Genomic DNA, 15,296 nt, shown 5'->3' with positions numbered 1-15,296 from the left:
ATATCCTGTTGGCTATGAAAATTCTATTAGGGGGCTGGAGAGATGGCTCAGCCGTTAAAGGCTAGGCTCACAACCAACAATATATGAGAATTCTATTAGAGAGTTTAGAAGATGTTAATTTGTCTCAATCACTGTAGTTTGAAAAAGTACACCATTCACTACAGAATTTCAAAGAGAGGTTTATTTGCCTGATGTTGACCAAATTCACCCCTTAACTAGTATGCTCTTTACTTTACTGTTTATATTTGGTTATTGAATTAGTAATTGCCTTTTAAACTAATCTCCTCCAATTTGTTGGTAACTATTTTCATCCTATGGTGTGATCTAGTAGTTGACTGAATGTTGCTAATTCTTGCACAACATTATTTTAAGAGGTTGCTTGTTCGTCGCAGCCACCCAGAACCAAAATAACCACACAGAAACTGTATTAATTGAATCATTGCTTGGCCCATTAAGTCTAGCTTCTTATTGGCTAACTCTTACATATAAATTTAACCCATCTCTGTTAATCTGTGTATCGCCACATGGCAGTGGCTTACCTGGTAAAGTTTCAGTATCTGTCTCTGGTGGGGCTACATGGCTTCTCCCTCACTCTGTCCTCCTTTCTCCAAGCATTCAGCTTAGTTTTCTCCGCCTAGCTAAGTTCTGCCCTGCTATAGGTCCAAAGCAGTTTCTTTATTCATTAATGGTAACCACAGCATACAGAGGGGAATCCTACATCACAGCATTGTTTATAGTATACACGTGGAAGTCCAGAGGTTAAAGAGATGCTGATTGACTTGGGCAGGGCTCTCATTCTGCAGCTGATGATTCAATTCAGCCTGTTTATGCTCCTCTACCCTTGCCCTATCATTTTGCCTGAAATGTTAATTCTCGCAAATCTGTCTTGATTTGAACATCTGAGGAAACATACATGAAGGAGCTCTGTGACTATAAAACACTCTGCAGCTGTTTAGTGATATCATGAACTGGGTTGACGATTCTTTTTAAGCTTTATTTTTATAATTACTTTCAATTATGTGTATGTGTTTATGTCTATGTGTAAGTATGGGCATGTGAGGGAAGGTGCCCTCTGAATCCAGAAGAGGGCACTGGGTCTCCTGAGCTGGAGTTAAAGGTCACCACCATGAGCTGCCTAATGTTGGGTCCGGAAGTAAAGTTAAGTTCTCTGCAAAAGCTGGCCTCACTATTAACCACTAGCCCATCTCTCTATCCCTAGGTTGGGATTTCTTTTGCTCAGTACCCACTATATGCTGAATACTGTGCCAGGTGCTAAGGCTGTGATGGTTGTATGAAGGCTGTGTGAGGTTGTGATTTCAGCCTTTGAGATGCTCTGTCTGGATGCAGGGTGGATGGTAACAGTGATGGCAAATCAAGTGAGGTGACACTGAGCACACAATAGAAGCTCAGTGAGAACCATCCAGTCAAACAGGAGGAGGGGACCTGGAGATGCAGATTGCGGAGCAGTGCAGGTTGATGCACAGCAGGGAGTAACAAATGGGGGTAGTTACTCAGTTGGTGGATGTGACACCCAAAGTGGGGCAGATGTTTATGGAGATGTGTATAAGTTCCCTTGTAACCAGAAAACTGAAAGTTAGAACAGCAGTGAAATGTTAGATCAGAAGAAAACTAAAAAGTAGACAATATTCTGTATTGTCAGAATGTGGGGAAACACATTCTCATTAGTTCTGGGAATATCAATTGGTAAAGCCCAATTTGGAAAGCTCATGAAACTAATAATGTATACAGATTGATTTGACAATTTTCCCTATAGAAATCTTTGTATGCATGTATGAATTGGCAGTACAGAGGGTTCACTGCATTATTATTGGAAATGAGACTCTGAAAATAAGTTGAATGTCTGCAGGAAGGAACCATGCAATGAAACACTATGCACTATTAAAAAGGATAAAAGAGGTTCAAAGTATTATTAAAGTAAAACGTAAGTTTTAGTATATTATACACAACATATCATTATGGGGAAATTGCCACAGCACACTTACTTAGTTAAGTACAAATATCAGCATGGGAAGACCTAGAAAGCATATTGATGAAATTGCATTATCCCAATTGAACTCAGCACTTTCTTCTGGGAAGAAGTATAATTGGAACACATGAGGGGGGACTTTTAATTTTTTTTTACTATCAGTGACTTTTTGCAAATCAGAATGTATTCATATTCTGAATAATTGAGAGGTAAAAATTTGCAAATAAGTGGAGGTTAGGGAAAGTCTTTGTAGGTACAAGGGTTTCTATGATGTGGTTAGGGAAAGTCTTTGTAGGTACAAGGGTTTCTATGATGTGGTTGGGTGGAGCCATGGATTCTACAGGTGACTCTTCCAGCCCAAAGCTGGGGCCTCAGTGTGCCTGGATCCTGACTCTTCTTGTCTTTGCTAGGGTTTTCATTTCTAGCTTTGTTCTTTTTTCCTATCAGATCATGCTATCACTGCAAGGATGCTTCAGAATTTCTAGTTTAAAATAACTTCCTGATTTATGATTTCCATCCAGTGCTCACTCACTTTGTTTTGTAGCAAAATTCAATGCACCTGCGTTCAGTTGATCACTTCCTGACCCCACTCTCCAAGCAGCCTGGCCTCCCACCTCAATCTGCTGCAATGGCAGGGCCCTGTGGCTCTCAGCACCCTCTGTCATGCTCACTCTGATCTTCCTCCATCCTCACCTTCCTCTTCCTGTAACACTATTAGGATGATGGTCACTTCCTCGGAAGCACTTTCTTTATCCCTTTCCAGTCTGGTGGGCTGTCCCTTCTCAGTCCCCTGCTCCTAGACCACAAAGGGGGACTTGTCTCAATCTCTGTCCTCACTGTGTCCTTGTTTCACTGCTGCTTTAAAGCAGAGTTCTCCAAGTTTTGACATCAGAATCACTCTTAAAATTATTGAGGACCCTGCAGAGAGTTGTTGGTATGTATGCATTAGACTAGTCATTATTTATGAAGATATTTGAATGAACATTTACCTATTAAGTCTGCTTAAATAGCAATAATGAATCCACTAAATGTTGTAACTTCTGTTACATGTTTCATGTTTGCAAATGTCTTTCATGACTAGCTTAGTAGAAAATAGCCTGGATTCATTACTTCCACACCAAGTCATTATGGGCTGATTTTTGGAAAAGTATATGGAGAAACCCTGGTCTCTCGTACTTGTAGCTAAAAAATAGAGCTACATTTTAATACATATTTTAGATAATTGTAGATAAATGTTTTAGATTTTACATCAACACTTAAGAAGTGGTACTTTCTTACTGATTGGTCAAGAGAAATGTGTAACCAGTGAATCTTTTGTACCTTGTCACATTAAAGTGTATTGGCATATCTTGTACTTTCAGTGAGTTTTTTACCCATGATAAGATTTTAGACATTTTACCCTGGTAATTTGAAGAAAATACTGGCTCACAGAGTTGCAAGAATATTCTAAATATTAGTACATCTCATGATAGAAGTTTGAGTAATTTTATTTCTTAGTATTATTGTGTATCTCATTAGAGAAAATATGAAGGTGGGTCTTGGTCAAGCTCATAGAAGGAAATACAAATTTTCTGTAATTAAGTTTTTTCTTTGAAGTTTAAATTTTATTATTTGCAGCTAATAATGTTAGATATTTTCCTTGAAGTGACCCACTCATTTAATTCATTTTAGATAAAATATTTGCCATATAATGAAGTCTGAAAAATATACTTTATTATATAGTCATTTTTATTTTCTTTTTTCTTTCCTTTTTTTGAGACAGGATTTCTTCATGTAGCTCTGACTGTCCTGTAACTCACTATGCAGACCAGGCTGGCCTTGAACACACAGAGATTTACTTATCTCTGATTCTTGAGTTCTAGGATTAAAGGCATGTGCCACACACCCAGCAATATATATTCACTTTCCAAAATACATATTCATTTTCCAAAATAAATAGAGTTCTATAAAAAACAAATTTAGCTCTCAGTCTACCTACATGTAGACACCAACATCCTGTCAATACTTCATTATACAGCAGAAATCCTCACCCATATTTGTATTTTTTTTAATCAAATTAAATGGTAAAAGTAATAAAATAATATTACATTTTTACTACTTCATAAATGCTTCCGTTTTTGCTTTGGTGACAGGGTCTCATGTTTCCCAGGATGATTTTTAAATGGTTGTGAGGCCAAAGAGGACTTTGAACTTCTGATCCTCTTGATGCCACAATCCTGAGTGCTGGAATTGTGGGTGTGTGCCACCATGCCCGGTTTATATGGTACAGGAGATCAAATCCAGGGCTTTGTGATTGCTAAGCAAGCATTTTACCAACCAAGCCACATTTCCAGCCCCACAGGTGACAGTTTTAAGGGAAGACGAGCCCCTTGTGTCTTAGCAGGGAGTGGTAGAAATGTAGAACTCAGTGGACTTTGAATGCAATTGGCTAGTGAAGGGTTTCACGTTGCCAGCATTAGTTCCCATTGCTTTTGATAGACAGGTGCAATGAATATATGGCAGAGGCAAATTATGTCTAAGACTGTTATGAAGATAGATTTTGCCTTGAAGGTCCCCTAAAAGGCCCTAGCAACCATGGGGCATAGTTGCAGAACTGCTTGCTGCTTCTGTCACACTCCCATCAATCAAACACAAATCAAATGGCCAGCTCTGTAGTTAATTATTTGTTTATAGATATGAGCATAGAATATAGAATAGCAGGGCTAATCACTTGCAATGATATCACATGTAATTTGTGAATAATAGATTTAAAAAGGTTATTAAGCCCACTAATGTTTAGTGCCTACCTGTCTTTTTTTTAGAAAACATGAAATTAGGTTAACAAATCTTGGCTGCAAATCCTTGTACTCCAATTTGCTTCCCCAAGTGACTGGGTTCAGAGTGATGTACCACTTTTCACAATTGTTCTTTCCTTTAATATCCATTGGATGGAGAGAATAGATAACCTTTAACTCCAAAATTCTGGGACATCTCTGATAAAAGAAAAATGTCCTTGAATGGCATGAGTGTGCCACTTTTAACAATGGCTCTGTCTACTTTCTTCTAAGCTTTTTCCATGTCTCTAGTCCACTATAGTACATTTAAGTCAGAGGACAGCATTTAAACTAGAGAATTCATTCTGCTTTGCTTCGTTTATACTGATCTACTGACCTCATTTGATGTAACAGAGTGGTGCTATGGCCTTAGATGTGCCATCCTTCTGCCTCCACCTCCCCAGTGCTGGGATTAAGGGTGCCCACCATCAAACCTAGTCTCTGGGCTTTATTTCTATCACTCTAGCTTGAGTTTGATATGGTAACTTTGCTAACTGCTTTTTTTTTTAACTTTTGACTTTTGTGGCTTTTTATAGCTAACTTTAACGAGAGAGAGAGAGAGAGAGAGAGAGAGAGAGAGAGAGAGAGAGAGAGAAAGCTTTGAGAGAAGATCTCTCATTGGAACCTGGCTATTGTAGGGTATTATTTTAAAGTGTGATGCACTTGTTTTTGCTGTGGAACATTTGTTTTAATGATGCAAAGATGTATTGCATTCTTTTGTGCTGTATTCATTTAACTCTTTGAAGCTGCATTATTTTGCCTACTAAAACACCTGATTGGTCTAATAAAGAGCTAGATGGCCAATAGTGAGGCAGAAAAAAAGTTAGGAGGGGCTGGCAGGCAGAGAGAATACATAGAGGAAGCAAGAAGATTAAGGAACAAGAACCAGAAAGATTAAGGAGCAAAAGAGATCAAGTAGTGAGAAAAGAAGGGGCCAGCCATCCAGCCACACAGCCAGCCACAGAGAAAGAGTGAAAGTGAGATGCACAGAAATAAGAAAAGGAAAAAGCCCAGAGGCAAAGCATAGGTGGGATAATTTAAGTTAAGGAAAGCTGGCTAGAAACGAGCCAAGCTAAGGCTGGACATTTATAAGTAATAATAAGCTTCTGTGTGTTTATTTGGAAACTGGGTGGCAGACCCCAAAAGATCAAAGAGAAAAAAAAACAAACACAACAACTACAGTTGACTGGCCAGTGAGCTTCAGTAATTCTATCACTGCCTTCCCCAGAACTGGAATTATAAGCATATACCACCATGCCTTGCTCTTTACACAGGTGCTGGGATTTGGATTCTGGCCCTCAGATGGCGCATCAGGCACTTTACTCTGAGCTATCCATTTTCCTGGACTCGCACCTCCTACCCTCTCTCTCTCTCTCTCTCTCTCTCTCTCTCTCTCTCTCTTTCTGAAGGCTACCCAATTCCACCCCTACACTCTCACTCCCAGCTTCCAAGACTGTCATTTAGCCCTGGCTTGTAGAGCACACCTTTGGATGTGATTCAGATAGTCATTGACAGGCTCAGGTGGTTGTTTATTTATTTCAATGAAAGAAAGATTTATTTTAGCCTGTGGCCCATTATGGTAGGAAGACATGGGCACATGTATGTGGTCACATAGAGTCTACAGTCAGGAAGCAGAGTGGACAAGGAGTGAGGTCTGGCTATAAACCTCCATCTGCTCTCTGTGACTCACTTCCTCCAGCAAGAGTTCACCTTCTAAAGGTTCCATGACCTTACAAAACTGTACCACCAGCTGGGGCCCAAGTGTTTTTCACATTAAACAACAACAAACACTAAATTTAATGAAATTACTTTAACGTTTTTAAATGATTTGTAGTTTTAGGTTTTGATGTGGGATTCCCCCCGTATGCTGGGAATACTATTGGTTAATAAAGAAAATATCTTGGTCCTGTGCAGAGCAGAATAGCAGTAGGCAGGGAAAACAAAATTGAATGCTGGGAGAAAAAAGGCAGAGTCAGAGAGAAGCCATGGAGCCGCTGCCAGAGACAGACATGCTAAAACTTTGCTGGTAGAACACGATCCTCATGGTAAAATATAAAATAATGGAGATGGGTTAATTTTAGATGTAAAAGCTACCTAACAATATGCTTAAGTGATTGGCCAAGCCGTGATTTAATTAATATAGTTTCTGTGTGGTTATTTAGGGAGTCTGGGCAGTCAGAAAATGAAAAGGTGGACCCTCCTACAACAAGGTTTATTTTTGCATCTCATTAACAAATAAATAGAAAAAACATTTTAATATTTTCAAAAATATTTATTTTTTTTCACACCCCTCAACCTAAAACTTAGGAAGCATCATGGAAGAGTAGGCAGAGAGCTTAAGAAGCAGGGCTGGGGAAGAGAGCTGTGAAATGCTACCTTCTGCCATGACCGGGCTATCACACACACAAACGCACAGCAGCTGGGCTACCTAGATAACATCTGCACGGGATCAAGCCAGTTAAAACTCCATCAGTGATTGGGGGAGGTGGGCACTAGGACCCATTCCTAGCTACTGATGGCTGTTGTGGGACAGACAGCAACTTTTCTTTCAGGAAATGGCTATTGGCAGGTTGCTCGGGCCCCATGGTTGACATTACACCCATGCACATACATATGGACAGCACTGATTGGACTCAGTGGGTTATAAAAAAGAATGAATGCTTTTGATAAGAATTTGAATTCACTTGTTTTCCTGCTTGGGGTTTGCTGTGGAGGAAGGGTATATACCCAAAGAAAGTAGTCATGACAGTAATGCAAGAGGGTGTTTTTGTTGACATTTTTACAGGCATTGAGTACCAAACAGTAGAGAACTTACTGTGTGGGAGCCTGTCCTTTACTACTGACAAGCCTGCCTTTGTCAACACAAGTCTGAGATGGTTCAGATTATCTCCATTTTATCTTAACAGGCTGCTTAGGATGTGAAGATGTGTGTGGAGGAGAATCTGAAGTCTCTCTCCTCAAGAATTGCCAGAAAAGTGGTTAAAATCCCATCATACAGCAGGATCCCATCTCCCTAGAACCACTAAACTTGAATGCTGGGGCACCTTCATCCCAACTCAGCTTTATCATGTAAAAGAGGCCAAGAGCCTGGGCATTCTATCCTGGGTGTGAGACAGACAGAGCATGCTGTAATAGTGAAGGAGGCTTTGCACTGTACTGTTGGGGAGTTTGGGACTTTAGATGTTGCTTTTATATGAAAGTCACACCCTACTAGTACATGTTTTGGTGCTGTTTCTCATCCTAAAGATAGGATGGTTTTCATTAAAGTCACCTGGACACAGGTGCTCTTTTACCTCGTCAAGACGCTTTTCATTTTCCCTTTTAATTCTCCTTTCCACAGTCAAGCTGCCCCCTCCCACAGCTGCTTTACTCTCCTAACTCATTCTTGACTCACAATGGATTAAAAAGAAAACCACATTATTCTAAGGTAAGGGGACAGATATCATTAATAGCCACACAATTAAAGGCAGAGGCAGGCGGATCTCTGTGAGGTTGCAGGACAGCCAGGGCTGTTACACAGAGAAACCCTGACCCCCTTGCCAAAACAAAACAAAAAACCAAACCAAACCAAAACAAGAAAACAAACAAACACAAATTCATTTAAGTGAGGGGTCATGTTTGGATTTTGAGATATGTCTGGGATTTCATTTGTTTTCAGTTTATGAGAGAGACTGCATTCTGAGAGGGTAAAGCAATTGATAGAGAGGGGAGGGACAGGAGCCAGCTTCTCTTATGAACTAACTGCTTGCACTTGTATGAGGTATATTTCTAAAAATTATTGTTAATACTTGTGCTGCAAGGCTGGTCACAGATGCCAGGGGGCACATTCCCAAGGTCCAGCCGAATGGAGAACTCCATCGGGTCTGTCCTATGTGCTCAAAACTTATCTCCCACTGGTCTATGCTACTTTTGCTCTTTAAATTTTTTTTGTGGCTAGGTATCAGACTCGGTGTCTCTGTTTGCTTTCTATTGCTGTGATTAAACTCTGACCTAATGGAGCTTGGGGAGGAAAGAGTCACAGTTCATCCACAGAAGCCAGGGTAGGAACTCAAGACAGGAACCTGAATGCAGGAACTGAAACAGAGGCCATGGAAGAATGTTGCTTACTGTCTTTACCCCCATGACTTGCTCAGCCTTCTTATGCAACTCAGAAGCATCTGCCCTGAAATGGCATTACACCTCAGTGCACCAGCAGTGGGTTGACATCTTGCCATATTTATCAAGAAAATGTCCTATAGATTTGCTTATAGGCAATCTTATGGAGGCGTTTTGTCAATTAGATTTTTATCAACTGAGATTCCCTCTTCCCAGATAACTCTTGCTTGTGTCAAGATGACAAAATTCCAGCCAGGACACTCAGGAACTCATACATTTCCTCTTTTATTTTCCTCTTTCTATCAGAAGAGAACCTCAACCATTTGTTAATCTCTTTTGGATATTTTATATGCCTTTAAACCCTTTTATTCTTTTAATGAGAAGAATAGTCTCACATAGATTATCTGCATATGCAATTTACATGATAGCATAATAAGATGATTTAATAGTAATGTCATTCTTGAAGAGTGTATTGAGAAGTGATACAGAGAATGTCACCTTCCATTCTCCTTAATGGATGAATCCATTGCAACTGAGATGCCGGAGGATTTTCCTTTCCGTTAATAGGAGTTAGATAGCCTGTTCATCATTCTAGCTGAGTGGCAGGCAGGGAACACAGGTGTAGTGCCCAGAAACAGCTGGTGAAAAGATAGCTAGAGGCCCCACAGTGCCCATAGGCACATGTTTAAACACGCGAATCGCCAGCTGGGTGGTGCGCCTTCCACCTCCTTAGGAATCTTACAGACAACATGTAGAGCCACCCCAAGCAAGCTGCACAAGCAGACAGGTTTTTTCGGATAATGATACAGAACTGAGGGTGCTGCATTAACAGACTAGCCCAGAACAGAGGTAACTTCCACATCAGTCACAGCTGGATGGCCACTTCTGGTTTGAAATGTTGCTATGGTTTGAATGTGTTCTCAGAAAGCTCATGGACTGGAAACTTAATTTATTTGTTAATGGTAATTGGAGAAGGGGCTTCAGGGAGAAAACTAAGGTGGGATAAGGTCTCGAGAATGGAACCTCTGTAGTGGTATCAGTGGTTTTATAAGAAGAAGAGAGACTTGTGCTAAGAGACTGCCTGGGACTTGTGGTATGATGCCCTTGTCACATGAGGACACAGTATGAAGGCCCACCACTAAAACTGGCACCTTCACCTTGGACTTACTGGCCTCCTGAATGATGAGAAATAAGTGTATTTTCAAATGTGGATGAATGGGGAATTGGAATGAGAGGACTAAGTCAGAGAAGGAAGAACCAGATGAGGGGGGAAAGGAATATAAAGAAAAGCAGCTAAAATTAAGGGCCATTTGAGGGGATAGTATGGAAATCTAATACAGTAGAGCCTTCATAAAATAAATACATATACAAAGGCAATCTAATTGAAATGGCCAAATAACTAGGAGTCAGAGCCCCAGCTGGTATTCTCTTTTCATCAAATGAAGCTTCCAGTACCAGGACTGAGTTATATCCAGTTGGGTTGTTGGCCAAAGGGGTCCTATGGGAACCCCCAACCAACACAAGCCATTACCAAGATAAAGGTTGATTTTCAGAAACTGACAGGAAGATCACATTGAGCGTTGAAGAATTAGAGCTAGTGCCTACATAGAGCTATCACTACTACATTCTAGCATCTTTGGTATAGAAAGATACTTTGCTCACTACCAATGGAGAAACATAAATACCAAACCAGCCACAAACCATTTGATCTACAATGTTGTCCTGCCTGTAAGATATACTAGTGCAATGATGGCACAAACTCGTGTAAGTGACCAACCAATGTCTGATTTGACTTAAGACCCACTCCACAAAATGGAACCTCTACCTGATACAGCTTCGGTAACCAAGAACATGAGACTAGATAGCTCACGCACCTAAGATAAAACCAAATATACTTTATAAAAAAAAAACAAAACAAAACAACAAACAAAAAGTAACAATAAAATGATTACTAACTACACTCAGCCATCACCAGAGAAGCTTCCTCCTGCAGCAGATAGGAACAAATATAGAGACTCATAGCCAGACATTATGCAGAGAGTGAGAAACATTGGAACATTCAGCCCTAATGAAATGTCTCTGTCAAATTCCTCTTGTTGGGGCTCAGGAAATTCTATAGAAGAAGAGACAGAAAGAATTTAAGAGCCAAAGGGGATGGAGGACACCAAGAACACACGTCCTTTGAAAGCAACATGATCAAAGTTCTTATGAACTCACAGAAACTAAAGCAGCATGCACAGGGCCTGCATGGATACACACCAGATAGGGTCCTAGAGCTGAAAGAGGAAGTAGATACAAACACCCAACCCTAACCCCAAACCCATCTCCAACGAATAACCACTTGCACATGAAAATGTATTATTCTTCTAGGAAGTCTCACTGGGGAAACTATGTTCTTGACTACATTCTTATGAAGAGGCTGCATTCCTAGAAGTAGATGGCCAACAGAAAATGAACTCAATGGTCTCTTCCTTCCTTCCTTCCTTCCTTCCTTCCTTCCTTCCTTCCTTCCTTCCTTCCTTCCTTCCTTCCTTCCTTCCTTCCTTCGTCTTTCTTTCTTTCTTCCTTCCTTTATAAATTTTATCATATTTTTTATTTTGTTTATGTATTTTCTCTTAGACATCAGACACTCCATTAGCCCACATTCAGTGACTAAGCGCTAGCAGCTTGTTCATCATCAGTTACCAAATGCCCTTTAAAAGGTCCCCTCTGTCAGAGACCATGCTCTTGTTCCCTTGTTCTGTTTCTCTGCCTTTCTCTCTCTCTCTCTCTCTCTCTCTCTCTCTCTCTCTCTCTCTCTCTCTCTCTCATCCCTGCTCCAAGAAGGCCTTTCACTAGTTCCCCCTCAATAAATCCCTTGTGTGCAATCTGTTGTATGGTGTGATTTCTGCAGCACTCTTTGGCTCTAAAACCACCAAGATATTTACAAGATTCCTAACAGTTACTTCTTACTATCACCACTTACTAATTGTTAGTAAATTTTACATGGATCACAATAACTAACTTAAAAAATAGGTAAGTTTGACAATGAAACATAATTTGAAAACACAGCTCTGCCTTCCTTATATTCATAGACAGGTCCTACAAAATTATGAGTGTGTTTTCTTAAAAGTTGGTTGTATTTCCTGGTTTCTTTTCTACCCATTTTATGAGCCTAGTGTCTTTTGGCATCTAGGCCCCTTGCTCTTCATCCCAAAAGTCTACGGATGACTTTCATGAGCATTTTCACTCTGAGCCCAGTGGCTCTGTGCCAAACCTACCATTGGCACACCTACTTTGTGTTGCCATTATATTCTCTCTGTCTTACCTATATTGTTGGTTGTAATTGACTGCAGGAAAGGACACATCTTATTCACCACAAATCTCCTATGGTGTTTGTGTCTAATTTATGATAAGTATTAAATGAGTATTTTTAAAGTGAATGAGTATAGGTAATAAACACATTATTTATGGGATGTGATGTTCTTTGTCAAGCACAAAGAGGTATCCATTAAAACTATAAATTGTAAGCTCTTGGGTGTTTTGCTGTTTGCAGCTTTTGAAACCAGGCTTGTTCAATATCCATCACTCACAGAAATCTGATTTATTGAGTCATGACCTGTGTCCAAATCCAGAGCACTGAAGCCAGGAAAATCAACAGATCCCACAACTTGCAAATTTATTTTATCTATTATTTTTGTTACTGTTAATTTCTTGAATCAGATGTGCAATCAGAAAAATTCACTGATGTGTTTGAGTATTTTCCATCAGATACAAATTGTAGCCACCACTAGGAACATTCCCTCTTCAGTGTAGACCATACCCTGTTGCAATGGCAGGACCGACCATGTCAGTGGTATGTTTTGTATATGTTATTCATGGTCTAAAAGCAACTCACAATGATTCTCATTTCAACACTGTGGGAGCAAACTTATCTCTTATTCTCTCCTTATGCAGGTAAGCTGCCATGTGTTGAGTGTATAGTGTGTGAGTGTGCACACAGTGTGTAAGTGTGAAAACATACCTGCTAGTGGAGTCCAGAAATCCAGTAACACCAGAGAGTTGGGGCCAGTCGAGCTCGTCAGTCAGAGCTGCTGGCAAGTTGAAGAAGGATTTCTAGAGGAAAGCAACGATAAAGTAGAAATTATCAAATGGTCGCTTGCTTTGTGCTGATACTGAGAATACCCACAGTGCATAAGTCAGGTTTTCCATCTGTCTGTCTTCTTGAGCCTTTGGTATCTAAAAAGGATGGTTCATGTTCGACTATCACCTGAGAATTCACAGTAGTCAGAATCCCTGGCTTCCATGGTGGAGCAAGAGGAACACACAGAGTCTCACCCGTTTGAGAGGGACGCACTGGGACAGGAATTCTCCAGTCCTGAAATACTCTGAGATCTCCTACATCTTTCGGTTGAGAACATCAGAAGGTTGACTACTTAAAAAAGTAATTGTCCTGAAAAATAATATTGAAACTCAAGCAAGAATGCCCTTAGTCAATAAGTTGATGTCTTTGACTTTGGGAGTATGAAGACTTCTGAGAATCAAAGTATGGCTTACCCCCTGCCACACACACACACACACACACACACACACACACACACACACACACAAATATGCAGCTATATTGAATATGGCCTACTGTGGGAACGAACGTTCTGCCTTTTCCATCAGAAGGTTAAATAAGACAAAACTCCACCTTAAAATTACACAGCAGCCACTTAGCAAACTCCCCCAGCGTCAGCACATTTTGAAATCAAAACATGTGTTCAAGATTGCAAGCCAAAAAAAAAAAAAAAAAAGATTGCAAGCCATTCTCAAGAGGTGTTCTTGGCTTGTGAGCTCCACCTCTTTGAGTTGGCCAATCACATAAGAGTGTGAGACCAAGTTCTGACCACCACAGTGAGGCATAAAAGCCCAGTGGGTCCAATGCTGGGTGTGCTTGCCTCGTTGATTTGGCATAGCCACATACCTTAGGCAAAAAATAAAGCTTTTCCCTTGCCAAAGTACTTTGGGTTTTATAGTCATTTTCAGGGATCCAAGAGCTGTTCTCTCACTGCCATCTCAGAAGGTTTGCACATCTGCTGTGGTGTGAATATGAAATGTAACCCCTGAAACCCCGATTAGAATTTAATCCATAGTGTGAGGCATTCAGAGAACAAACATAACCAGATTATGATGTATAGAGGTAGAGTTTTGAGGAGGTAATTAGGGCTAGATAAGGCCGCTAGGGTGGAAATCCATGATTGAATGCTGTTGTCTTTATAAGTCGAGGCACAGACACATATGGTCACAGTCACCATGCGATGTTTCACGGGGGATGCTACTATACGTAACCTCTAGACCTTGAACCTGCAGAGCTGGAAGCTAAAGTGAACTTCTTTATAGTTTACCCAGCCTGTAGTATATCGTCACTAACAAGAGAAAATAGACTTATGTCCCCTAATGCCTATGGCAGAATGTCAAGAGCCTGTGGCCTGGACTGTTGTTCCAGGAATCTTCATTTCAGTCACATTCTACGGCTGATATGAAGTTGTGGAAGAAAACTGTATCTGCCTATGATTGCTTACTATTCCTTTAAAAAATGGATCCTAGCACAAATCCTTCTAGGGGCCTAATTTCTAGAAGGAGCATACCTAAACAGATGTGTTTGGAAGCTTTCTACTATGTTAATTTAGTTGTTAAAATTAGCCACTTAATTAACAGGTATTCAAGTATGGTCATGATCCCTCCCTCCATGTTTTGTATTTTTCCCAGGGGACTGAGAGACGGGAGTGGGGGGCATGGTCAGGAAGGGTTTCCTGAGGTAAACCTGCTCTGTTACTTCCTTCAGAGGAATAGAAATAGACACTTTGAAAAGAGGCTCCTAGAATATCATAGCAGAGCATGAAATCCCCGACTGAAGCTTTGTCATCCTTGGTGCTTCCCCTTCAGACGTTCTGCTCTGAACCCTTCTGTTACAGGGCTCAGCTACTCTACATTACGGTCTCTGTTTCTTCTACCACTGTGAGTCAAGTCTTCCTCTGTCTGTTCTGCTTCCCCCCTATATCTTTTTGCTTACAATGCATGTTTGCTGTAGGATTTGAGAATATTCAACTCTGCTAGCGAAGGCAAGGAAAGCAAATAGAATGGATAAAACGTATAAGCCATATTAAGCAGATCTATGAGTAAGCAGATGGCTTGTGAGATGTGGGCAGAATTTATGAGCTGGTTCCCTGTAAGACATGTTGAAAGTTAAGAGAAGGATGCGCTCCTTCCCCCTCCCCCTTTTCTCTGTCCATAAAGTGGTGACTCTGATTTGGAAACCCAGATGGGGAGGCCTGTCTAGTTCTCTGTCTTAAAATAATAGTGGAGGGGAAGAGCATTCTGAAAAATATCAGCAAGGGAAGGGCTTCCCTCTAAAAATCAGATCTATATCCAGCTCT

At 40.5% G+C, this 15,296-nt stretch overlaps 1 protein-coding gene across 1 annotated transcript in view; it reads right to left on the bottom strand.

Moving 5' to 3' along the window:
* Aoah (acyloxyacyl hydrolase) overlaps positions 1–15,296 on the bottom strand; it is a 180,208-nt gene that overhangs the window by 61,049 nt on the left and 103,863 nt on the right. The window contains exon 12 of the mRNA XM_057787663.1: positions 12,899–12,990. Coding sequence (XP_057643646.1) covers positions 12,899–12,990 — 92 coding nt within the window. The remainder of the gene's footprint in view (positions 1–12,898; positions 12,991–15,296) is intronic.

This window comes from Chionomys nivalis, chromosome 13 (genome assembly GCF_950005125.1).
Source record: "Chionomys nivalis chromosome 13, mChiNiv1.1, whole genome shotgun sequence".
NCBI lineage: Eukaryota > Metazoa > Chordata > Mammalia > Rodentia > Cricetidae > Chionomys > Chionomys nivalis.
Note: the sequence above shows the minus strand (reverse complement) of the source record. Positions and strands in the feature narration are given on the sequence as shown.